The sequence below is a fragment of the Salmo trutta genome, chromosome 8 (genome assembly GCF_901001165.1).
Source record: "Salmo trutta chromosome 8, fSalTru1.1, whole genome shotgun sequence".
Classification (NCBI taxonomy): Eukaryota; Metazoa; Chordata; class Actinopteri; order Salmoniformes; family Salmonidae; genus Salmo; species Salmo trutta.
The window spans coordinates 28,812,792-28,839,194 of record NC_042964.1 but is presented as its reverse complement, the minus strand read 5'-3'; the positions used below and the strand labels follow the sequence as shown (position 1 = coordinate 28,839,194).

The 26,403-nt window shown below is 44.7% G+C and overlaps 1 protein-coding gene across 2 annotated transcripts in view; it reads left to right on the top strand.

Moving 5' to 3' along the window:
* LOC115198638 (transcription intermediary factor 1-alpha) overlaps positions 1–25,600 on the top strand; it is a 35,909-nt gene extending 10,309 nt beyond the window's left edge. The window contains exons 5-22 of one of the 2 annotated variants that reach the window (XM_029760721.1): positions 142–258; positions 388–502; positions 645–791; positions 970–1,084; positions 1,207–1,649; positions 1,941–2,072; positions 2,208–2,334; positions 2,464–2,521; positions 2,681–2,813; positions 2,941–3,344; positions 3,908–4,115; positions 4,301–4,456; positions 4,879–6,834; positions 12,646–12,867; positions 19,998–20,171; positions 20,384–20,492; positions 20,596–20,817; positions 20,917–25,600. In XM_029760721.1, the coding sequence (XP_029616581.1) occupies positions 142–258; positions 388–502; positions 645–791; positions 970–1,084; positions 1,207–1,649; positions 1,941–2,072; positions 2,208–2,334; positions 2,464–2,521; positions 2,681–2,813; positions 2,941–3,344; positions 3,908–4,115; positions 4,301–4,456; positions 4,879–5,508 (2,785 nt within the window). In that variant the 3' untranslated portion in view covers positions 5,509–6,834; positions 12,646–12,867; positions 19,998–20,171; ... (1 more) ...; positions 20,596–20,817; positions 20,917–25,600. Of the gene's footprint in view, positions 1–141; positions 259–387; positions 503–644; positions 792–969; positions 1,085–1,206; positions 1,650–1,940; positions 2,073–2,207; positions 2,335–2,463; positions 2,522–2,680; positions 2,814–2,940; positions 3,345–3,907; positions 4,116–4,300; positions 4,457–4,878; positions 6,835–12,645; positions 12,868–19,997; positions 20,172–20,363; positions 20,493–20,595; positions 20,818–20,916 lie in introns of both variants that reach the window. The other variant, XM_029760720.1, reaches the window with a different exon arrangement.
* Positions 25,601–26,403: the final 803 nt, after the last annotated feature.

Below are 26,403 nucleotides of genomic sequence, written 5' to 3'. Positions count from 1 at the left end.
CAAGGGAACGCATCTGTCTGCGTCTCCCAGCACAAACAGTTATGTTTTTTACACATCAATCAATATCACCAGTAAATCAAATACAGGAAAATAATTACTCAAGTAATTTCCCATTACACTCTGCGTATCTTGTCTCTCCAGTTACCAGTTCCTTGAAGACGCCTACAGAAACCACAGGCAACACCTGGAAAACATGACGCATCAGCTACAGGAGAAGAGGAAAGCCATAGAAGAAGTGTCCAATTGCATCAACAATGGGTAATTACATACACTAAACATGCAAACTAAACTCACATGTCATGGTATGTACATAGACGCGTTCAATAGCATGACTGACTACAGGCAAACTCAACATTTCCTGCTTTTCTACTATCTTTATTCTTTCAGACTCCAGCAAGTCGATGAAAACCGCAAGTCTGTCACCAATGAGATAAAGAAGTCAATTTGCAACTTGATCATGGAGATCAACAGAAAGGGAAAAATCTTGGTCAATCAACTTGAGGTATGCTTGTTAAACAGGACATGAGCAATCACATCATTCCACCACATAATAAAATAATGTACACTTCTGCTGACATGGCGCTAATCACACTATGTGAGCATATTTGTAAGTAGCTTTGTGCTAATCATGGTGGTTCTGTCAGACACTGACGAAGGACCATGAGGTCGGACTAAAGAAACAACAAGAAGATGTCAGCCACCTGACCAGACATCTAGATCACGTCATCAACTTCACCAAGTGGGCCACAGCCAGTCACAGTGGCACAGCTCTCCTGTACTGCAAGAGATTGGTAGGAACCATGACTTTCACTAGGGAGATGGATTTATTTTGGCCTACCTTTTAATCCCAATGTTGACCTAAATTGGTCAGACAGCTCTGTGTAGAAATTCACATTGGAAACTGAATTTGTTATGTTCAAAATCATTATGCTACTACAATTTGAGTGATTCAGAAACCTTTTCTTTCAGATTCTTTGCCAAATCCATTACCTAATGAGGGCCAACTGTAACGCATCCATCGTTCCTCAGAGCTCAGTCCGCTTCCAGTGTCGCTCCGGTTTCTGGGCCTCAAATGTCGATCTTGGTAAGAACGCTGAAACTTCAGTTCTGACGGATACTGTAGGCGTAATTCAAAATCATCCCCATGATGTTAAATGCAGACATTGTTGAACTTTTTTTTCCTTATGTTTCTGTGTATTTCCTAAGGGTCTTTGGCAGTAGAGAGAATCCCTGGTCGTCAGCCCAGTTCCATGCAGCAGGGCTTCCCTCCTGGCCACCCCAGCCAGCCTGGCCCCGGCCCCAGAGGAGAGGGCCCTCCCGGGGCTTTCCCTCCAGGCTCCTCCGCCCACCAGCGTGGGAGCACCCTGGCCCAGCTCCAGCTGCAGGTAGAGAAACTTGCCCAGCACCCCAACAGGGCTGGACAGCCCCCTCCCAACCACTGGTCCTGGTACCAGCAGGGTCTGAAGCTCCCGGGGCCAGGGGGCCCCCTTCCACAGAGGCCCCACCAGGGGGGTTCTCCGTCACAAGGTCCCCCCAACATGGTACAGATCCAGCAGCCGGGCCGGAGTTACGGACCCTCCGGGCCCCAAACCCATCCCAACCCCAGGAGCCCCACCTCTATGCTGCAAAACACAGGATTCCCTCCTCAGGTATTTGTTATTCTTAAAAAAATATGTATATATTTCTTATCCCTTTTTTTAGTTGTAGATTTGCTCTTTGCTGTTATCAGACAGTGTACAATAAGACTGAGCCACTGAGAACATGTTAGTTCAGTTGTGATAAAATGGAGACAAGCTGATGCAAAGACACCAGTTATGATTAAAATGTTTACTGAGTTGTGTTATTGCCTGTAGTAATCCATGTTTAGCATTTGTCATAATTCGCCTACAAATTGCAAGACTTGTGAAAAATGCTTACCTCTGACTTTTGTGCCATTCTAGTCTCTGAGGGATCTCATCCACAACTCCAGCTTCCCTCCCAAACCAATGGATGTGTTACAGGGTACCTCCCGCTACTCTCATGCACCCCCTTCCAACACAGGACCCATCAGCACTCAAGCCTCTATACACCAGGTACATGCGGTTTCTCGTAAACTGAAGCTGAAACTCATTATTTAATATATTTACATGTATTTTATGTCTCAATGGTTGTGTATTTGCCACACACACACAAACGAGAAATAGAGTAAATCTGGTTGTTGTTTTCAGCGTAACATGATGGAAGCCGCACAACTGAGGAGGAGTGACCCCAGTGGAGCTTCATCATCATTATCCATGCCCAACCCCAGAGCTAGTTATGCTCCGAGCCAAGCTACTGCCTTCCCAGACAGACATGGTAGGCGTCTCACCCTCATACTTCCCTCATTTGTTACATGCAAAACAAACATGAAATATAATTAAATGAGCTATTCATGCCCAAACATAATTTATTCTCATTAAAACCACTTTCTCTTTCTCTCCTCAGCACAAGGAAGACAGAATTCCCCCATGTCCAAATCTTCTTCCTCTGAAGCCAACATAGGGTAGGTGAACCCCACTCCCACACCACAGGGTGCTGTCCTCTTTACACCCCACACCAAGGTCACAGTATGTACCTTTTGGTGGATGTGTTCCTGGCTGTAATATCTGTACCATGAGATTGATGTGTTCCTGGTTGTAATATCTGTGGTTCGGTGTTGAAGGTCTGCTTCCTGGAAGCGCACAGAGCCTAATGCGGCGGCTCCACCCTCCTCAGCTAAGCGGAGGCGAAGGTCGTCCCCCGGACCAATCATCGTCATCAAGGACGAACCAGAGGACGATGACGAAGTCAGCTTTGTAAGTATGACTGCATTTACACACTCTCAGTATGTGTCTATCTCTGTGTGCCTTTGAAAGAGGTATATTGTATACAATCATGTATGAAAGATGATAGAATCTCCCTAGTCTCTCTTCCATCCTCCAGGTACAGTGTAGTGTTGGAGCCTCAGCCAGCCTGCCAGACAGCAGTACAGGCATCCAGCCCAAGCCCCAGTCCCAGCCCCAGCAGCAATCTCTCCCAGCACCCATGGTGGAGCCCCAGCCGGAGCCCCAGCCGGAGCCCCAGCCGGAGCCCCAGCCGGAGCCCCAGCCGGAGCCCCAGCCGGAGCCCCAGCCAGAGCCCCAGCCAGAGACCCAGCCAGAGACCCAGGTAGAGCTAGAGGCAGACCCCCAACCAGACCCAGAAAAGGCCCCAAGTGTCCCTGAAGACGACCCCAATGAAGACTGGTGCGCTGTGTGTCAGAACGGAGGAGAACTGCTCTGCTGTGACCGATGTCCCAAAGTCTTCCATCTGAACTGTCATATACCTACACTTAGAGAGTCTCCCAGGTAATTAACACCTACTTTTACATTTCTATGTGCCACTCACAGCTGCACTGTCCTACCTGCTCTGCCTGTTAAATTTAATACACCTGGGCCTCCCAAGTGACGCAGTGGTCTAAGGCATTGCAGTGCTTGCTGTGCCACGAGAGATCCTGGTTCGAACCAGGATCTCTCGTGGTCGCGGCCGGCCGCGACCAGGAGACCCATGGGGCGGCTCACAACTGGCCCAGCGTCGTCCGGTTTAGGGGAGGGTTTGGCCGGCAGGGATGTTCTTGTCCCATCGTGGCTCCTGTGGCGGGCCGGGCGCAATGCCCGCTGGGTTGTGTTTCGGAGGAAGCACGGCTCTCGACCTTCGCCTCTCCGAGTCCGTACGGGAGTTGCAGCGATGGAACCAGACTAACTACCAATTGGATACCATGAAATTGCGGAGAAAAAGGGGTAAAAAATAAATATATAATTAAAAATGTAATAAAGCTGTCTGAAGGGTGATTAGTTAGCAGTACCTTGTAATATGAACTGGGGTTATTGCAATATTGAGACTGAATTCACTAACCCCCCTATGTTTCCAGTGGTGAGTGGTTCTGTTCGTTCTGTCGTGACCTGACCAGTCCTGAGATGGTGTATAACCCAGATAGCCAGGGAGAATTGCCAGCCATGAAGGAAGAGCCAGGATCAGAGGGATTCCCTCCAGTTGATAAAAGGAAATGTGAGAGACTGTTGCTCTGCATCTACTGCAATGAGTTCAGTACAGATTTCCAGGAGCCTGCCTCACCGTCGGTAAGACTGCAATTACCAACTGCCCCATAGAATGTTTTTGCTCTGTAGTTTTAATTAAATCAATACGATACGACTTTGTCTATGGAATCAGAAAAATTGTCTTAACTCCCAATCCCCAGACACCACACATTTTGGTTAATTTATCACAGTTAAGTAATCATGGTTCCCCCATCTGATATGTCCAGTCAATCCCAGAGTATAAGGAGCTGATTGAGACTCCAATGGACCTGTCCATAGTGAAGAGCAGGCTGGAATCTAAGGAGAGCCCACGTTACTGCAGTGCTGAGGAGTTTGTCAAGGATGTCAGGCTCATATTCAGGAACTGTGCAAAGTATTACCAGGTATGGCAAGACTACACGACACACAATATGACGAACTTAGAATGGATTATTGTGCTGGCGTACCACACTAGAATAATACAAAAATTGGACCACAACTGAATATGCCCTGGTTTCCCAGACCCAAGTTAAGCCTATTTAGAATGGACTAAAAGTATGCTCAATGTCTAGTAGAAGGCTTAATTTAGGTCTGGGGAAACCAGCCCTAAATGTGTTAACAGAGTTCAGACAGACACAACACTTCTGTTTTGTTTACTGTATGCTATGTATATCTCTAATTAATGTGCTTGTTTTCCTATTTTATTCCTTATGACAGTGCTTTCGCTTCTGCTTTGCTTGGTCTTTGAGCTCGGGTAACTGTAAAGCACTTTGTGACAACTGCTGATGCAAAAAGGCTTCATAAAATACTTTTGTTTCATTGACAGGCTGACACTGAGGTGGGAGGTGCAGGACTGAGCCTGGAGGAGTACTTTGAAGAGCAACTGAAGTTTCTCTACCAAGACAGGAGCTTCCCTGGGGGCAGAGAGGAGGGCATGATACCCCCTGTGGAGGACGAGATGGAAGAAGGGATGGAAGACGATGGGATGGCTCCTAACGAAGGGGATATGCCCCCTGTCGAGGACGACCTAACACCTGTTGAAGAAGGGATGCCTTCTATGGAGAAAGAAGGAACTGAAGAGGGGATGGATCCTGTGGATGGAGAGTTGGAGGAAGAAGGGATACCTCCTTTAGAAGAGAGCATGGAAGAGGAAGAGACTTCTCCAGTGAAAGAAGACTCACCACCTTGTGATGCTACTGAACCAGTAGATCCATCAACAAGGGGTGCATCATCGCCCAACCTTTCCAGCAAGGAGGCTCCCCAACCCCTCTCAGATACTCCAGACAACCCTCCCTGCGAGGAGGAGGCCCCCCAACCCCCCTCGGATACCCCAGACAACCCTCCTGACTCCCAGGGCACCAGCCCTGCTGACTCCCAGGGCACCAGCCCTGCTGCAGGCTTAGCCACAGAAAATGATGGGACGACTGAAGTGAGAGACAAAGCAGAAGAGGAATGATTCTTGTTCTTCCACTGTAAATTGGATGGCCAATAAAGCTTTTTGAATTATCTATAGGATCTGTTGTCTGAAAATACAGGGAGACCTATTTGCTGCATCATACACTTTCTGATATGATTTGCAATAATAAATAAAACAGAGAAACCTGGGATGTATAACAGGGTACAGAGATGGACAATGAATGCACAAATGTTTGTCTTGTTACAAAGCAATGTAGCTACATGTATGAACTAATAATGCACAGACTGTCTGCTGAGATTGAGAAGTTACAATCATGGTGTAACTGATTAACTTTCTACAATAACAATCATAACACACAAATAATGTCCATTATTGATAAGTTGTCTGCAATTTTCCATGTTGGCTTTTGTAAAGATGAATGCCATATAATACTGTATATTTATAATAATGTAAGTTTATTTATCCAACTCTAAAGGAAAAATAACTGCAAAGACCGAACTCCATGAAAACCATACATCACGTCTTAACTCTGGTCAATCATTTTTAACAGACATTTTTATGTGTAGTTGTGTTTGTGTTATAATTTAGTTAAATTATAGGCTACTCATGTACAGAACATTGTAAAGGAGGTATTCTGAAAGGTAGACTCAGCGATATAACGGATGCAAAAAGTTAACTGCATAGAGGGTCAATTTCAGTGACAAAGAGCGTGAGGCTCAACTTCTCTGCTGTTTTGGTGCCCTGACTACCGTTAAGGCAACTGTGCACATGAGTAGATGCTGTGTGAGGGCGAAGCCTTGCATCTACTCATCTCAATATCTGATGTGCTGCTGGTGGCAATGTCATTTCGCGTAGTCTACCTTTAAGACTGTTCACTAGATTACAGGGATGCAAAATGTAAATATTTTTCTCAGAATGAACGTGCAGTGTTCTCGAATGGTGCTGCTTGCTTTTTGGCATGTAAAGAGAACCAAACTGTTCCCCTCACTTTTCCTTGTTGCATGTTTTCTTGTTGCCTGGCTACCCAGACTTGGTCTGGCCGAACGCTGCGCCACACCCACGGACGTTAATTTCTTCTCCACTATCAATCTGGATCGATGTACCTCCCCAACCCTTCACCGAATGCGAACACATTTGGGGCCGTCTGATTGGTCCAGAGACCGATGGGTTGAGCCAGAACACACGTGGGTAAAGCGTCCAGTTAGAAAATGTGTAATTGACTTTGATACTCTGATTGGTTAGAGATGATCCAATCGATGAAGACTTTGTTTTGTACAACGCCCCTCATCCCCACCACAAGACTTCAATAGATGCTGTAAAGAGGTCACTGGAAAGCAGACTGGGGGGATAGAAGAAGGATGCCAGGTTGGTGCACATTCAACAAATCTGATCTAACAAAGTGGATATTCGTCAAATCCGTCGTGATTGATGTATTGTAACAGGCCCACTGTGGTTACTAAAGTCTGATTTGGCTTTTTTTGCTGCATAACATTTAGAAGTAGTCCCTTTTCAGGTTTAGAAGTGACTGCTAAATGCTAACTCCTGTTAGTATAAGCTGGTAGCATACAATAAAACTTTAAATGCTAAGTCTCAAATAGCCGCTTGTCCGTTTTAATAGCCGGGTAATGCCCCACATTTCAGCAAATAAATGCCCCTTTCAAGTAAATGCAGGGTCTAAATGAATTGTTTACAGAGGTTACCAGGAATTTCCAAAAACAGTCAACTTCCGGAGTACTGACCCCCAGAAATCGGCCGATCGCCTTCTAGTGGCGAAAGTAAGAACTGCCGGAAATGCAGTCAGGAGAATGATGATTCTGTCAATAAAAAGTACAAAAAAATAAATAAATAACAGGCATACTAAGACAAAAGTAAATGATAACACATTAGTGTAGGAAATGAAGAAATGTATTAAAATGATGGAAGTGAATTCTGGAATTAAGCAAATATTCAAATGAGCAAAAGCTGTGTGCATTAAGGAATTTAATGCCTGGCTCAAATTGTAGCCTGGCTCAAATAGACGCCTGTTGTGTTCAGTGATTTAAGCAAATAAACACTGGGCTATTAATTGTGGTACAGTAGCTAGCAGAGAAATCAGTGGTGTTAGTCAAAGTCATTTTTAACTTTAATGGAGTTGATTGGTGACAATGACATGAACATGTACTGGGGTTGACATCCGTACAAGCATTATACTCAGATTTGTACCTCAACATAGTGTGAAATACACATACAAACAATAGCCTAAATGTAGACAAATTTTGCTGGTGGGCAATGAGGAGATTTGGGCGCTTTCCCGCAGGCATCTTTCCCCATGCGTTTCCATGGCATTTCCATTGTTTTAATTGAGTTCTATTGATCTCTTTACCACATCTATAATGACAGCCTCAGACTAAAGTATGTAGCAAACGACAGAGCAACGGAAGAATTTAATGTGAGTCGTCAGGCTCGTTAACCTCCTTGATAAGTGTCTCTGAAGTAGAGATAGGAGACCATTCAGTTCCTATCAAGTCACTGGTGTAAGGCGGCCAGACTTCTTGTTTAAACCAGAATATCATGCAACCTTGTATACTCCAATATCTCTATCAGTGAAATGGTAGCATCAGAGCACGAATTACAGGGGGCAGGTGGGTCTCAGGCCCCCTATAAGACATGAGTCCCCTTGAATGTAGCAAAGTCAAACTTTGGGGGAGGTCTCTAAATAATGCTATTTTAACCATTCTCCTATTTGTTTTAAATGCAATCTGTACCTCTACAGTGGTATATATACAAATAAAAGCTTATTCCAAATTAAATGAATACCCCTACCTCTGTGTCATGGTTTAAAAAAAACATCCCCATGTGGCTGCACTTTTCATCTTGGGACAGTCCCATATCACAACCCTTTTTCCGGTGACCCAACTTCTTTCTACAAAAAAAGGTCCTTATGTCAGCAAAACGCATGAATGAATTCAGGCTACAAGAGTGCAAGTCCAATTACAATTATTGAATGTCATTACACTTTTTGGTGTTTTGTAACAAGATGTATCTTTCAATTGATCAAATGGCACAAGTGCACAGTGCACTGTTTGGATGCTGGAATTATTTTGGAGAGGATGAACATGCTCAGGTAGCCTATGTTTGAAAGTGATTTGTTTGGCAATAAGATGAAAACTGTTAAATGACATGTCTTTAGCCTGCTATAGTAATATATAGTATAGTAATATATTAGGCCTATAAAACATGTCATGCACATAGTAGTTCCTTTGAAAAAATTATTTGCACTGGGTAGCACCAGGACATGCTGAAAACGTAGTAAAAAAATATATAATCAAACTCTTGAGTACATTACTTCAGTTGATATCTGTGTACTGATTACCCCTAGCACAAACAGAAAAGCAAGCAATGTTGATCAATGTAAGAAAGCCTATTATATCTCTATAGCCACTAATTGTATATCATAGATAACGTGGAATGCATTAATTTTGGACACCACATCGGCTAATAAACCAACAGTGAGATAGATGATGTCCTACACTCCCTCATACCCCAAAACGAGATTATTCGCGCTGTTTTGCTCCACTGCTGCATTACATGAGATTCTCAGAAACTGTCTGACCTCCCTATATGCCGACTCACTCTCTCCTTTTGTCCCCTTCATGACGGGAGCGCTCAGCGGTCCAGAATAGAGAATGGTTTTCAAAGACTCAAGCAATCTTAAATATACACTGCTCAAAAAAATAAAGGGAACACTAAAATAACACATCCTAGATCTGAATGAATGAAATAATCTTATTAAATACTTTTTTCTTTACATAGTTGAATGTGCTGACAACAAAATCACACAAAAATAATCAATGGAAATCCAATTTATCAACCCATGGAGGTCTGGATTTGGAGTCACACTCAAAATTAAAGTGGAAAACCACACTACAGGGTGATCCAACTTTGATGTAATGTCCTTAAAATGAGGCTCAGTAGTGTGTGTGGCCTCCACGTGCCTGTATGACCTCCCTACAATGCCTGGGCATGCTCCTGATGAGGTGGCGGATGGTCTCCTGAGGGATCTCCTCCCAGACCTGGACTAAAGCATCCGCCAACTCCTGGACAGTCTGTGGTGCAACGTGGCGTTGGTGGATGGAGCGAGACATGATGTCCCAGATGTGCTCAATTGTATTCAGGTCTGGGGAATAGGCGGGCCAGTCCATAGCATCAATGCCTTCCTCTTGCAGGAACTGTTGACACACTCCAGCCACATGAGGTCTAGCATTGTCTTGCATTAGGAGGAACCCAGGGCCAACCGCACCAGCATATGGTCTCACAGGGGGTCTGAGGATCTCATCTCGGTACCTAATGGCAGTCAGGCTACATCTGGCGAGCACATGGAGGGCTGTGCGGCCCCCCAAAGAAATGCCACCCCACACCATGACTGACCCACCGCCAAACCGGTCATGCTGGAGGATGTTGCAGGCAGCAGAACGTTCTCCACGGCGTCTCCAGACTCTGTCACGTCTGTCACGTGATCAGTGTGAACCTGCTTTCATCTGTGAAGAGCACAGGGCGCCAGTGGCAAATTTGCCAATCTTGGTGTTCTCTGGCAAATGCCAAACGTCCTGCACGGTGTTGGGCTGTAAGCACAACCCCCACCTGTGGACGTCGGGCCCTCATACCACCCTCATGGAGTCTGTTTCTGACCGTTTGAGCAGACACATGCACATTTGTGGCCTGCTGGAGGTCATTTTGCAGGGCTCTGGCAGTGCTCCTCCTGCTCCTCCTTGCACAAAGGCGGAGGTAGTGGTCCTGCTGCTGGGTTGTTGCCCTCCTACGGCCTCCTCCACGTCTCCTGATGTATTGGCCTGTCTCCTGGTAGCGCCTCCATGCTCTGGACACTACGCTGACAGACACAGCAAACCTTCTTGCCACAGCTCGCATTGATGTGCCATCCTGGATGAGCTGCACTACCTGAGCCACTTGTGTGGGTTGTAGACTCCGTCTCATGCTACCACTAGAGTGAAAGCACCGCCAGCATTCAAAAGTGACCAAAACATCAGCCAGGAAGCATAGGAACTGAGAAGTGGTCTGTGCAGAACCACTCCTTTATTGGGGGTGTCTTGCTAATTGCCTATAATTTCCACCTGTTGTCTATTCCATTTGCACAACAGCATGTGAAATTTATTGTCAATCAGTGTTGCTTCCTAAGTGGACAGTTTGATTTCACAGAAGTGTGATTGACTTGAAGTTACATTGTGTTGTTTAAGTGTTCCCTTTATTTTTTTGAGCAGTATATTTTCAAGTCGTTTTAATCAGAAAATATATTCCAATTGCAATGGGAACGTGGGTATTAGGACAGAGCGAGGTACATTGTCAAACTGTTCATAACTCCAACACTAGAGGCGCTATCTCAAAAATCAAATAGCTACTTTAGGTGACTACATGTTCTATGGTCAACTTCCTGCTCACATGTAGTCAAGGTCACTCTAATCTGAGGTGAGCACAAGTTTCTTATTTTTCCCCTTCAAAAGTAAAAAATTGGCAATTTACATTTTATGCAATAAAACTTTGTTAGGTATGAATGTTTAGCTGCATTCCTATGTCGAGCTAACCTTGAAATTTAGCCAACATTAGCACACATGTCAGTTTGGGGCAAGTTGTCTCAATGACTTTGGGGCAAGTCTTCACATGTGACAACTTGCCCCAGTATACATAGACACATAGCACATGCTCAAAAAACATTGTGATATTGTGTAATCAGCTCTGATAATAGTATTACATGTTACTGTAAATTGATTATTATATATACACATATAGTTTAGAGCAGAATACATATCTCTGGACTACACAAGACAGGCTCTGGCATGTGTGTGTGTGTGTGTGTGTGTGTGTGTGTGTGTGTCTACTAACACAGTACATGCCTACTGTATGAGACAGTATATATACACACACACACACACACACACACACACACACACTACTTCATACAGTGTCATGAATTTAGTGTGGTGTTATGAATTGCAATGTGGCAACAAGGATAGTAGACAGGGAGGTGGGTGTAATAAGCCTGTAATGAATATGTAATTGCAATGAGGAAATGTGTTTTTGAAGGAAAGAAGAATGGAAGGAAGGAAAGACAGAGGGGAATGAAAGAATGATGGTTAGAAATTATAAAAGAAAGACAGAATGGCAGCACACCACCTGGCATAATGTTAAAGGCAGTGAGGTAGGTGGAGTTGCAGAACAAATCAATCAGGAGTACAGTGAAGGATTTTTACATAAATTCCCGTACTCTGACTCGGTATTGTCAAAAGGTTACCAGAGAAAAAGTTGAAAGTCAGACAGCCATGCCAACAACAGTGGTTGGCTATACAAAGCCACGGCAGGTTTTTTCACCTGATTTGGAGATGCAGCTTGTTCAGTATATTGTTCAGCAGACATTTAGTTTGGTCTGTCGCCAAGTGAGGTCAGAAGACTTGCCTACCAGTTTGCTGTGGCCTACCAGCTAAAGTTTGTGACAATGTGGGCAGAAAAATTAAAGACTAGCTCGGAGTGGTTTACAAGCTTCTTAAAGTGGCACCCAACACTATCGCTGAGAAAGCCAGAGGCAACTAGCCTTGCCAGAGCAAGTAGCTTCAACAGAGAAAATGTTAATGCTTTCTTCGACAATGTAGCAGAAGTACTACAGAGATATCAATTTGGACCAGGAGACATATGGAATGTCGATGAAACTGGGGTGAACACTGTACATAAACCTGACAAAGTGGTGGGCAGACGTGGATTCAAACAAGTAGGGTCACTGACCTCCGCTGACAGGGGAACCCTCGTCTCAGCCACAGTAAATTGTCACATGTGCTCCCTCTGGCCTCTAGGTCACCAGGCTGCTCATTATGGGGCACACCTGTCACCATCGTTACGCACACATACGTGTCATCAGACTCACCTGGACTCCATCACATCCCTGATTACCTTCCCTATATATGTCCCTCCCTTTGGTTCCTTCCCCAGGCGTTATTGTTTTAGTTTCAGTTTCATGTCGGTGCGTTGTTTGTGTTTCTTGTTTTGTATTATGTTGCGTTTATTTATTAAAACACTCACTCCCTGAACTTGCTTCCCGACTGTCAGCGCACATTGTTACAGAATAAAGCCTCACCTAAGGGAAGCATCAGGGAGTGTTATTGTTTTATTTATATATATATATTTTTTTGTCAGGTGGAATGGTGTAGGGTCCGGGAGCCGCTACAGACTTTCATGCCTCAGTTGGATCGCCAGGCTCTCCTGCCTCAGACGGTCTGTCAGGTTCCCGTGTCCCAGCCTGCGACAGGTTCCCACGCATCAGCAGGGGTGACCGGTCCGCTCCTGATCCCTGGGATTGTCCCTTGGGTTGGCGTCCTGCGGCTGAAGCCAAACGCGCCGGGGAGGGGGTACCGTCAGGTATGCTCTTTCTCTGGCGCTCTAGGTTGCCATGCTCCTGCGTCTCAGCCGGATTGACAGGTTTCCCGCACCTCTGCAGAGGTGTCCGCTCCGCTCCTGATCCCCGGGATTGTCATTTTGGTCTGCGGCTGGAGCCGCGTGTCGGGGAGGGTGTACTGTCACATGTACTCCCACTCCGGCTTCTAGGTCACCAGGCTGCTCTTTATGGCGTACACCTGTCACCATCGTTACGTGCACCTGTGCGTCATCAGACTCACCTGGACTCCAATCACTTCCTTGATTACCTTCCCTATATATGTCACTCCCTTTGGTTCCTTCCCCAGGTGTTATTGTTTCTGTTTCAGTTTCATGTCTGTGCGTTGTTCACGTTTCTTGTTTTGTATTATGTTGTGTTTATTAATTAAAACCCTTTAGACAGGTCTGTCTACGGGCCGCTAAAAAGGCACATCAACGCCGCGTGTGATGCCTGGGTGAGGAACAATCCCGGGAAGACAATGTCAATTTATGACATTCCTGGGATTGTGGCAATCGTCTATCCTCTGGCTGCAACCCCCTTGAACATTCAGGCTGGCTTTAGGGTGGCTGGGGTACAACCTTACAACAGGGATGTATTTCTGGAAACTGTGTTTGCGCCATCCTACGTTACAGATCGGCCCATTCAGAACCCAACCCTACCAGGCCCCAGCACCAACCCTGCCCTGCCAGGGCCCAGCACCAACCTGCCCGGACCCAGCACCATTTCAGCCCTGCCAGGCCCCAGCACCATTCCAGCCCTGCCTAGCACGAGCTAAGACACAGACCTGCCCAGTTCTTATGCTAGCACCAGCTCACCCTTGCCCAGCAATGCCATTGCTGACAGCGGACTACCAACTCCAGAGGACATCCGGCCATATCCAAAAGCTGGCCCCCGAAAACCAGCCTGCAAAGGAAGACAACGACACAAAACAGCAATTTTAACTGACACACCAGTGAAGGCACTAGAAATGGCACTAGAAATGGAAAAGGACGAGACACAATCTAGCAAATGGCTGCTTCCGAAGAAAGGGAAGCAAGCAGAGGAGTCAAAATCTGGATCTACAAAGAACAAGAAGGCAGCTTAAAAAAAGAAAAATCGTAGAAGAGTCATCATCAGATGAAGAGGAGTGCTTCTGCCTCGTCTGTGTGGAGCCATTTTCAAACAGCCTTACAAAGGAGACTTGGGTGAAGTGTGTGAGATGCAATGAATGGACCCATGATGCTTGCACCTCAGGCCAGGAAATGTATGTGTGCCAGAACTGTGACTCTGAAGATGAGTCTGATTAGTCAGATATGGATGTACGTCGCATAGGCTGTTACAAAACTACATTAGTGCATTAGTGTGTTTAAACACCACTTCTGATTTGCTAAGACTTTTAACTTCTATGGGCTAGGTGGGACGTTTGCGTCCCACCCTAGTCAACAGCCAGTGGAATCGCATGGCGCGAAATACAAATACCTCAAAAATACTATAACTTCAATTTCTCAAACATATGACTATTTTACACCATTTTAAAGACAAGACTCTCGTTAATCTAACCACATTGTCCGATTTCAAAAAGGCTTTACAGCGAAAGCAAAACATTAGATTATGTCAGGAGAGTACCCTGCCAAAAATAATCACACAGCCATTTTCAAAGCAAGCATATATGTCACAAAAACCAAAACCACAGCTAAATGCAGCACTAACCTTTGATGATCTTCATCAGATGACACTCCTAGGACATTATGTTATACAATACATGCATGTTTGTTCAATCAAGTTCATATTTATATCAAAAAACAGCTTTTTACATTAGCATGTGATGTTCAGAACTAGCATACCCACCGAAAACTTCCGGTGAATTTTCTAAGTTACTCATGATAAACGTTGACAAAATACATAACAATTATTTGAAGAATTATAGATACAGAACTCCTTTACGCAAACACTATGTAAGATTTTAAAATAGCTTTTCGGTGAAAGCACATTTTGCAATATTCTGAGTACATAGCTCAGCCATCACAGGCTAGCTAATTTGACACCCACCAAGTTTGGGGCTCACTAAACTCAGAATTACTATTAGAAAAATTGAATTACCTTTGCTGTTCTTCATCAGAATGCACTCCCAGGACTTCTACTTCAACAACAAATGTTGTTTTGGTTCGAAATAATCCATAGTTATATCCAAATACCTCCGTTTTGTTTGTGCGTTCAGGTCAGCGAGCGCATTTCGTGACAAAAAATGTCAAAATATTCCATTACCGTACTTAGAAGCATGTCAAACGCTGTTTAAAATCAATTTTTATGCTATTTTTCTCGTAAAATAGCGATAATATTCCAACCGGGCAACATTGTATTCATTCAAAGGCTGAAAGAAAAAAAATTGAGAAGTCTCCTGAACACGCATCTCAGTCTCACTGTCCCCAAGCTGACCACTTACAAACTCTGCTGCTGTACTTTGCCCAGAGACAGCAGACACCCCATTCCACTTTCTGGCGGCTTTAGAGTGCCAATGGAAGCCTTAGAAAGTGTCACATTACAGCACAGATGCTGTATTTTCAATAGAGATGCAACAGAAGGACAACAAATTGTCAGACAGGGCACTTCCTGTATGGAATCCTCTCAGGTTTTGGCCTGCAATATGAGTTCTGTTATACTCACAGACACCATTCAAACAGTTTGGTGTCTGTGAGTATAAGACACCATTCAAACAGAGTGTTTTCTATCCAAATCTACTAATTATATGCATATTCTCATTTCTGGGCAAGAGTAGTAACCAGTTTAAATCGGGTAAGTTTTTTTTATCCGGCCATGAAAATCCTGCCCCCTAGCCCCAACAGGTTAACGGGATGAGAACGGGAAGGGGTCACCAACAGGTTATAAAAGGCTTTGTACATTGTATGTATTTTAGAGTTCTCATAAATAAAAGTTTTGACTATTGTAGGCTGGTTCTCCGTCTGCTTCATTCAACCGGATTCTTACACACTCTGGGGGGGGGGGGCAGACAGTAGTTTAATTGAAGTTCGGTTTAAGAACATTGATAACTTAATTCACGTAACACCGGGTAAGAAGAGGAGGAGCTGATCACTCTGCTCCAAGAGCTGAGCCTCTGTTGGAAGTGGCTCCCCCCCAAATGAACGTGGGGGAAGTACGATGAACGGCCCCTGGGAGGAACAGTCAAGTCGGCCATGGATCCTGCACCATAGGGCTCATACCAGGACACCCCGCTCCACACCCAGTGGAGGTTCCTTTTTCACCATGTCCACAGCGCCACCTGGAGGAATGTGCGGTGCCTCGTCGTCCTGCACAGTGGCATGGAGACGGACCTGGACCAGATGGTGGTGGTCAAAGGAATTAAGTACCCACCCGGAACGTGAAGGTTGCCCGCTACGGGGGAGTGGAGTACTGGGAACCCTACCTAGCCCAATTTCAGCTATTTATGTGGCAAAATATATGGGTTGAAGAGAAAATGGCTGTGCAGCTTGCCCTGGCCCAGGAGGGGTGTGCGTTACAGGCCCTACAGACCTCAGCTCTGATCAGCGGATGGACTACACTGCCCTAACTACCACTTTGAGGTATAGGTTTGGCAGTTGGGACTCCAGCGAGAGAATGTGGGAGAAGTTAGCAGGTCATAAGATAAATGGATGTGAGAGCCTTGGCGTCTTGACTGCAGATATGTTTTTTTGCCAGACAAAGTTACCCCCAGTTTGCCACGACTGCTCAAAATGAACTGGCCTTACAATCCTTCCTCCGGACCTTGACACCAGAGAGGCTCCAACAGCAGGTGTGCCTGGCTGCTCCTGCCACACTGTGTAAGGCCCTGGAAGAAGTGGAATGAGTGGAAAGCTTCTTGAATCCAGAGAGTCGGGTTAGCCCAAGGATGCGGTGGGTAGAAACGGAGGTGGAGACCAAGAGTGATTTCAGATGAGGTGGTCTGTCAAGCCAACATGGAACACTGACAGTGGACTCCATGATGGTCCACTTCTAGAGGTCAACACCAGCCTAAAATAATCTGTTTTCGTTATGGCCAGAAATGCCACATCGCTCAACACTGTGAAGCCCCACCTCAGCCCTTGCCCGCCACTGAGTCGACAGAAACGCTAGGGGGATGATGAAGTAAGGGGAACATCATCTGAGTCCCCTGAGCCCCTCGTTGAGCTGGAACATCAAGTTGGTTGTTTGGGCCAGATGCAGGGCCTCTACCTTCCATGCAGCATCAGCGGTGAGGCCTGCCAGCCATTGAATGACACCGGTTCCACAATATCCCTTGTTTGGCGGAGGTCCTTATCGCTGAGAGTTGGCAATGCCTCGTTGGCCAACATCCAAGATAACTGCATCCTAGTGTTGGATTTCCTCAGTCATGTGTGAGCATACCTAGATCTTGGAAGGCAGAAACTCCAGATGAAAGACTCTGATGGGATTTTGGAGCAGTGGAAGAAGACAACGGCAGCCGCAGGTGACTTGGCAGGAATTGGCAACACAGACTCACAAAGATCCTTTTTCCAGATGAGAAGGAGCAGCCCACTGAAAAGGTGAGTGAGAGGAAGCACTGATTACACAGTTTGTGGATATCTTTGCAGCATGAGACAGACTGCCAGAGATCCAGTCTGGTCCAACACTCTATCGATACTGGAGACGCAGCACCTGTCCGTTTGCGGCCCCATCGCTTGCAATTGGTGAAGAGAGAGGTAGCGGCACAAAAGATCTGGTAGATGGGGAGAAAGGGTTCATCGAGCCATCCAACAACCCTTAGGTGACCTCCGTAGTCCCTGTCAAGAAGATGGACAGCTCTTTTAAAAAAAACATTTGAATGATTTAGCAGACCCTCTTATCCTGAGTGATTTACCGTAGTGTGTGCATACATTTTCGTACTGGTTCCCCATGGGAATCAAACCGAAAACCCTATCATTGCAAGCGCCTGTCACACCCTGATCTGTTTCACCTGTCCTTGTGCTTGTCTCCACCCCCTCCAGGTGTCACCCATCTTCCCCATTTATCCCCTGGGTATTTAAACCTGTGTTTTCTGTCTGTGCCAGTTCGTTTTGTATGTTCCAAGTCAACCAGCGTGTTTTTCCTGTGCTCCTTCCTTTACCATTCTCTTTTGCTAGTCCTCCTGGTTTTGACCTTTGCCTGTTTTCTGGACTCTGTACCTGCCTGCCTGACCATTATGCCTGCCCTGACCTCAAGCCAGTGAGAGAGAATAAAGGAGACGGCATCGGTCAAAATCGTGATTTATGACCCTATGCGTCCGATTTATGACCCTATGTCCGGCTGGTTCGTACATGCCCAAATAAGGGCATCCGGTCTGGACATCCTGGCGGGAAGGTGTCACGTGGTTAGGGTCATATAGTTTTATCCTGTTCTGTCACGCGTTAGAGTGTGTGTTATATCTATATTGCATCTCTTTGAAGTTGTCATGATGATTGATGTGTAGGGCCCTCATTGAACTGGGGGGGTTGTGTTTGAACATTTCAAAGAGGATGACCCCACACCCCCCTATTTTATTGCTCTTAGGGTTGTTGTCTATGAATTAGGAATGTCCGGGGGGTTATGTGTTGGAGGCAGACATCTTATAAATACGCCCCAGACACACATGCGGCCCCAGAACACTAAACAAGATTTTTAAAATAAAAACCCTGAACATTAAACAGAAAATTATGACTCCTAGGCCAATTCTCGGGGTACTATGCGTCTCTTGTCGCGAACCCAATGATAAAAGCATCGAGGATCTTTGGGGTGAGGCCCCAGAATGTTTTAAAGAGTTTTTGGATACTAGTGATGGCCATATGACATATATGTTCAAACCTGAGGATTCAACGGTGAAGATTTTCACAGACAGCGAACCCAGACCCCTTTATCATGCAAAAGCCGGGAGTTTTTCTCCTGCACTGCGTATGAGAGAATGGCTTAAGATACGGCTAGCGCTCTGTCAAATTGAACAGGCCCTGAGTGGTACAGCCGTGCCAGGTTACGCTATGGAAGAGAGGGTGGAGGGTCGCTATGATTTACAAGCCATCAGGATCTTTAGCATGTGAACAATTTGATAGTACAAATGCTACCAAGTCTGTAAATTCATATGTATTATCGAAAGCCTGCAAGGATGTGAATTTTTTACCCTATATTCATAACCCTGATGAATAAGCTAGACAATCTTTTCAAAAATCGTGAACAATTACGTCGATGGCCGCTTCTATCCTTAAGACACACGGGCGATAGTCTACAGGCCAGACGTAGGATCTATCCCTGGGGTGAAAACTTACCGAGTCTTGACACTGGGGAGTTGGACACAGACGGCGGTTGGGGTTCAGTGACAACCCTATAGCCGGGCCCGTTATCCGTAAGAAAGGAACAGTAAAAATGTATTGTATTAATTATGCAAAGGTCTGTACTAAATATTATGAATTAAATAAATGGTTTTAAAGCTACCCCTTAACGAACGGGAATCTGTCATTTCTTCAAACGTTGTTTATACATAAAAAAACATTAATGCGTGTTACAATATTGCACAAGCTGTTTTTAAAAAGGTCTGTACTAAATATAATGAATTAAATAAAATGTTTTTAAAGCTGTATCTCACCTTTAAAGTTAGGGGCTATGCATTTTCGAGCCATCCCCAGGCAGCGCTTGAGAAAAAAGGAATTCCGGAAAGACGGGTGCGTGCGCAGGGGGGGTGTGCGTGTGAGGGTGGGTAATTGTGTGTGTGTGTGTGTGTGTGGGGTGTGTCTCTGCATGGGGGTGCTTTTGAAACCAGAAAAGGTGTGTGTAAGTTTGTTTAGGATTGCCGGCTTCTCTTCAATTGGTCTAGGCACTTTCCATTTTATTACCCCCCAAGCCCTTTCAAATACGTAGTTATCTCACCTTCAAACGTGTGGGGGCTAAAAAAGTGAAAAAGCCCAGGCATAAGACATCAGGTCTAGACGAACTCCTACTGTTTAAAACATATGTTATTTTCTAATCAGCGCATATACTAACGGTCCCCCACCCCGGGATATAAATTTACAACGGACACCCCCAACGCTGTGCTATGAAGCATAAGTGCAATATCGGCAGACCGAATATGTCGAGACACCCGCCTGTGGTTTTGGGTCTCTAGACATTCGAGTACTTTATATGGCCCTTTTTTTGCATACAGGATGACGCCCGAAAAAACGGCACCCCCCGCTCTGTAAACTCATGGCAGGATAGTGAAACTATCCAGACCGTAAGACATCCCGTAGCGCACCTCAAAAGACTCCGGGCCAGCAGACAGAAGAGTTATCAGGCCAACAGATAATCTCGGAATCGGTCCTAATGGAGCTTTCTGAAGGTGAGTTAGTGAAAATAATATATTAGATTTGGAGAGGTATTTTCAGGGAATTGTATAGATATTAAAAATGTGATATCACTATTCTAAAACTGATGGACAATGATTTTAAGGTAATATGTCAAATGCCCGTATTCTCATATTTAAAAAATGTGTATATTTCGTATATATGTTAATATTATCTAACGTCTGTAGGCTCGCAATCCTTTACGCAGATGCTCCGTGGGCTAGATGATTTGGAACCGAATTTGTCAGAGAGGGATTCTCAGAATCAAACTGCGTGCAGCGGCGAAAGCAGCCAGTCTCCGTCACACTATTGTAGACGTAAGTTCAATAGTAAATAAATAAAAAAATCCCTAAGAAAATGTATACATTAAAAACAAAAAGTGTGAACCCTATATTAAAAAGCTATTTTTTGTGTTTACAGCGGACAGACCCAAAAGAAGGATCACGGGTGCTTCGTGTACTCTGAACGAGGACATCGATGCTATTCTGCCTTTCTGTTCGAACAGGTTTACCCTAACACCACCCAGGAACCAAGCGACATATTTCCCCCCCAAACAGGGCACAACATCGGCGCAAGTGCATTGCGAAGAATCTCCCAGGCCCAAAAAGTTACTTCTTCAAGAAACGGCCCTACACGGACATGGTATGAAGCCCTTATGTTATTAGTAATACAGAGTTTATTATAATTTATACATTTTTATGATTGAAAATGCTAAAACAATGACAAATAATGTTTTTACAGACTCCTCCCCGGCGTATAACGGCACAGAAGACCATACACACCGAGAACCCGCGGAGGATTTCGGAGCGCCTGACATTCACAATAAAACAAGGAAAACTGATGATTTCAACGTTTTAAATGACATTTCACAGGTAGATGACTGGCTATTCTGTAACGCAGCCAATCTTCTTGATTCCTCCAATTCTTATGTAGAAACACCCAAACCTGAAATAGACCAAGCGGAGTTTATTAAGGCCTTTTCAAAGGCTCTAAAATCCAGAAATGTCTTGCTACACCAACGAATGGTTGATTTACTCGAGCGGCAATACAGTCAGGATCTATCCTTCTGGCATAGAACAATGCCCCGGTTGTTAAAACGCAAATACCGGCGCTAAAACCAGTTACCGAAATGGACGTGCCTATAATTGAGACAGTTGAAAGCCTTTTGGCGAAAATACCCGCCGATCTACTAGCTTTAATTGAACGGATGAACGAGGGTGGGGTATCAGACATAATTCCGATAGACGAAAATCTATTTTCCCAAATTCCCGCCGACCTAATTGAAATAATTAAACATATGAACGAGTCAGGAACAACATATGAAAAGCAATTATCTCAAATCCCGCCAGCCCTAGTTTTTTTAATAAACCAGATGAACGAGAGCCTGAGAACTTCTACATCTACCCCCCCAAGCAGCCTGCTATTAATGCCCCTTTCAGAAGAGTCTGAAACGGAATATGATGTTTTTGAGGAATTGGAAAATTGTCTAATAAATCAGGAGGGAGATGGTCTTGATAGAAGTGTCAGGGTTGTGTACAGAAATAAATTCAGCAATACAGAGATTAGACAGTTTTTCAATTTCACATGGGTGAATCAAAATCTCGATTATGCTGTTTTTTACGTGATGATTTTGGATACTCTGAACGAACTGTTAGAGAGGGCAAGAGATTATGGCGAACCTCGCGATGTCTTACAGTTGGAAATTTGTGGAGATAGCATGCAAAACAGTGTCTCTCTTATTTTACCCAATGGTGAAGCAGATCTTGAACAATTTATAGCCCTGCTGGAATGACTTGTTCAATCAAATTTATCCATCATAGCCGATAGGTCGCTGGAGCTTGTTGTGCAAATAATAAGGCATCCCCTGGGTGGTGGGGGGCAGAGAAGGAAGCTAGATAGCCTAAGGCAATCAGAAATCATAAACAATAAAAGGGCATGCCTCATAAACGTTCACAATCATGGTAATAAGCTATGCTTTGCAATAGGCCTAGCACATTTACTAAACCCAGGATGTACGGATCTAGAGGCGTTGCAAAAGGCTAGAGAGCTTCAAAATGCTGTCGGTCTGGGTATACAGGATGCTGTCGCATTCTCTGACATAGTCAAATTTGAAAACTTTCTGAACATCAAGATTGTGGTTTTGTACCACAGTAGAGCTAATGCTTCTCTCTTGAAATTCCAAAACAACCCCCAACCTCATCCTCAGATCCTGTACTTTTATGTGCAAAACGACCATTACTATGCCGTTACCAACATCGGAGCGTTTTTAGGCGCACCATATGTGTGTCCAGCCTGTCATACCGGCTACACCCGAAAGGGTGGCCACTCGTGCCGTTATAACTGTTCCGTATGTCTGGATGAAAAATGTCCGATGCAGCCCTTAAACCTGACACCCTGTGCCGATTGTCACAGGACATGCCGTTCGGCCTACTGTTACGAAAAACACAAAATTGAAACATGGCACCCCAAGGCCTGTAAATCTGTAAGCAGTTGTGATATTAACAGGAAATGTCCAAAATGTCAATGCAATTACAACCTTAAAATAGACAGCCCTAAACCTCATGTGTGTGGAATCATTCATTGCCCAATCTGTAAAGGGCCTTTGAAAAGCAGAAACTCTGAAGTTGTTCAAGAAGTGCCCCACGAGTGTTATATTCAGCCCTTGGCTGAAGATGAACATTCAGAGAAATACGTTTTTTATGATTTTGAGACTAATCAACAATCAGGGGTTCATTTGCCTATTTTTGTATCTACCATGACTTTCAAGGGGGATAAGTGGTCAGCTGAGGGACCCAATTGTGCACTCCTCTTTCTAAAACACTTCAGAAAACCCCAGTACAGAAACTTTACGTTTATAGCGCACAATTCTAGAGCATATGATTCGTACCTTCTTTTGAACCCTCTGATACAGCAAGGTGTTGCACCCAGTGTCATAGCTCAAGGTAGTAAAATCTTGTGTTTTGTAGACCCCGCTTTCAACCAGAGATACATTGACAGTTTAAGCTTCTTACCCATGAGATTGTCTCAAATGCCTGAGGCCTTGGGTTTTGAGAACTCTGTGAAAGGTTGGTTTCCCCATTTTTTTACATCTGAGGAGAATTTACACTATATAGGATCTTATCTGAGACCTGAAATGTACGGTTGTGATCAAATGTCTCCCAAAGAGCGAGAGAGATTCATGACATGGTACGAGACAGTATGTCACAGCACTTTTGATTTCCACAAAGAGATGGAGTCATACTGTGACAACGACGTGGTTATCCTTCGCGAGGGGTGCCTCAGAGCAGAGGTCATCAAAGATGCAGGCATTGACCCCTGGAGTTGTACAACTATTGCATCGGCATGCATGAAAACCTATCGTACACACTTTCTACCTCTAGCATCTATAGCTATCCCCTCGCCTGACAACTACCGACGCCAATTTAAGTCATACTCTAGTGGCTCCATTCAGTGGTTGGAGTACTTGGCCCAGGATAAAGACATTTTTATTCAACATGCTTTGAATAGGGGTGAGAAGGCGTTTGGGCCTTATCATGTAGATGGATACACACAGATTGACGGTGTTGAGGCCGTGTTTGAGTACAACGGTTGTTTCTTCCACGGGTGTAAATCTTGCTTTGAGCCACAGGCCCTGTGTGTCCTAACCCAAAATACTTTTGGTGAAATGTACCTAGAGTTTCAAGACAAATGTGAATCTTTACAGGCTACTTATGGTTTGAAAGTGAATGTTATGTGGGAGCATGAGTGGACCGCACTCAAAAAGTCTGATCCTCATGTTCGAGCTTTCCTTTCCAGCTTTGACCCACCAGAACCCTTGGAGCCACGACAGGCCCTGTATGGAGGCCGTACCAATGCTTTGACCTTGCGGTATGTAGCGCAACCAGACGAGACAATAGGTTATGTAGATTTTACATCTCTTTATCCTCATGTAATGAGTTCCTCATGCTATCCTATGGGGCATCCTGAAATTATTCACCGCGACTTTGACTTACCCCAAAACTATTTTGGTCTGATCAAAGCAACGGTCTACCCACCTAGGGGTTTGTTTATACCAGTGCTGCCTTACAAGGGACCTCAAGGAAAACTTTTCTTTCCCCTATGTCGCACCTGCAGTGAAAACAACAACCAGGAAAAGCCTTGTGATCACTCAGATCAGGAAAGAGCCCTTACAGCTGTCTGGGTTACACCTGAATTCACAAAGGCTCTAGAGAAGGGGTATCGTGTGGCCAAAATCTTTGAAGTGTGGAACTTTTCCAGGAAATCAGACACTCTTTTTAAAGAGTACATCAAGACCTTCTTGAGATGCAAGCAGATGGCTTCAGGCTATCCTTCATCGGTCACAGATCAAGAGAGCAAAGACAAGTACATTCGAGACTATCATGACAGAGAAGGCATTCTTCTTGACCCTGACAGAATAGAGGTCAACAAGACCAAACGAAATGTGTCGAAATTGTACTTAAACTCGCTTTGGGGGAAGCTTTCGCAGAGATGCAATATGCTAACAACGTCGATCATTAAAGACCCCGAAGAATTTTTGGAATTTGTTTTTTCGGACCAATACAAAATTTCACACTTTTCATTCTTGAGTCAAGACATTGCCCTGGTGCAATGGAGACGTAACACAAAGTGGGTTCTACCCCCAGGTAATGTAAATGTGTTTCTTGCAGCATTTACCACGGCCTATGGCCGACTTGAATTGTACGCCCTCATGGAGCAGCTTCAGAGGAGGGTTCTTTACCACGACACAGACTCTGTGGTCTATGTAAGCAAACAGGGTGACTGGAGCCCCCCGCTTAGCAACTGTCTGGGTGGTTTAACGAGTGAACTCAAAGATGGCAACCATATCACAGAATGGTCCTCCTGTGGGCCCAAAAGCTATGCTTTTAGGACTAAAGACAATCACGTGGTGTTGAAAGCCAAAGGCGTGACTCAAAACTACAAAAATGCCCGCGTGTAAACTTGGAATCAATCACACGCTTGGTCGAGGGGTCCATAAACGATCGGAATAGTGACTTGGAGATTTTGAGCTCCTACAAAAAAATTGTTAGGGATAAAAAGGGCTTCCATCTCAGGAATGCCCCACTTACTAAAAGATTCAGGGTAGTCTATGACAAGAGAATGCTTTTACCTAACGGGACCACACTGCCCTTTGGCTACTGACTTATGCTACAAGCCCCAGTGTGTCTTAAAGCTTAAGATACAATGGCTGCTGTAGAAGGTTTTGACCCCCGGTTGCAACTACCATTTTCGGCCTTAATCGCAGGCCCCTCCAACAGTGGTAAAATTTGTTTTGTAAAAAGTATTTTAGAGAATTCTGAACATGTGTTATCTCAGAAGCCTGACAATATTGTGTGGTGTTATTCATGTTATCAACCTATGTATGATGAATTGTTGAAGAAAATAAAAATCAAGTTTGTTGAAGGAATACCTGAATCCCTGTCTGATGATGAACTTTTACCTCCACATAAAAACAATCTGCTGGTTTTGGACGATATGCTATTTGCAGGTAGCGAACATCCTGAAATTGCACGAGCATTTAGCCAATATACTCATCATAGAAACCTGTCTGTGCTTTACTTGGTGCAAAATGTGTTTCACCAAGGTAAAAACAGCCGTACCATCAGTTTGAACGCCAATTACATGGTTTTGTTCAAAAACCCTAGAGACAAACTACAAATTAACACTCTAGCTCAGCAGATGTACCCGGGAAGGAAATCCTACTTTATGGATAGCTATGAGGACGCTACCAAAGAGCCATTTTCTTATTTAATTGTGGATTTAAAAGCAAATACTCCAGAACACCTGAGGCTCCGAACAGGCCTGTTCCCGTGGGAGTGGCCGGCGGTGTACATTCCTAAAAAGTAACCGCTATGTCTCTGCGTTTAAAAAGAAACCTGCCCCTCTTGAGAAGCCTAGTTGGGGCTACAGCTAAAGAACGGAAGGCCATCTTGGATCACTGTTCTTCAGATCTCATATTATCCCTATGTGAGATTGCTTTGAATCTTCTCAAAGGGCGCATTCCACTCACCCTGACCCAATTAAAAAAATTAAAGAGACAAAAAACCGCGATTAAACTCTTTGCCAATAAAAGAGCCAGTCTTCGAAAGAAAAGACATAGCCTACAACAGTCTGGGGGTTTTCTTCTGCCGTTGCTAACTATAGCAGTACCCTTCATCACCAGCCTTATTGCTGCCAGGCGTGGGGGTTGAACACAGAGTGTGATGGCAA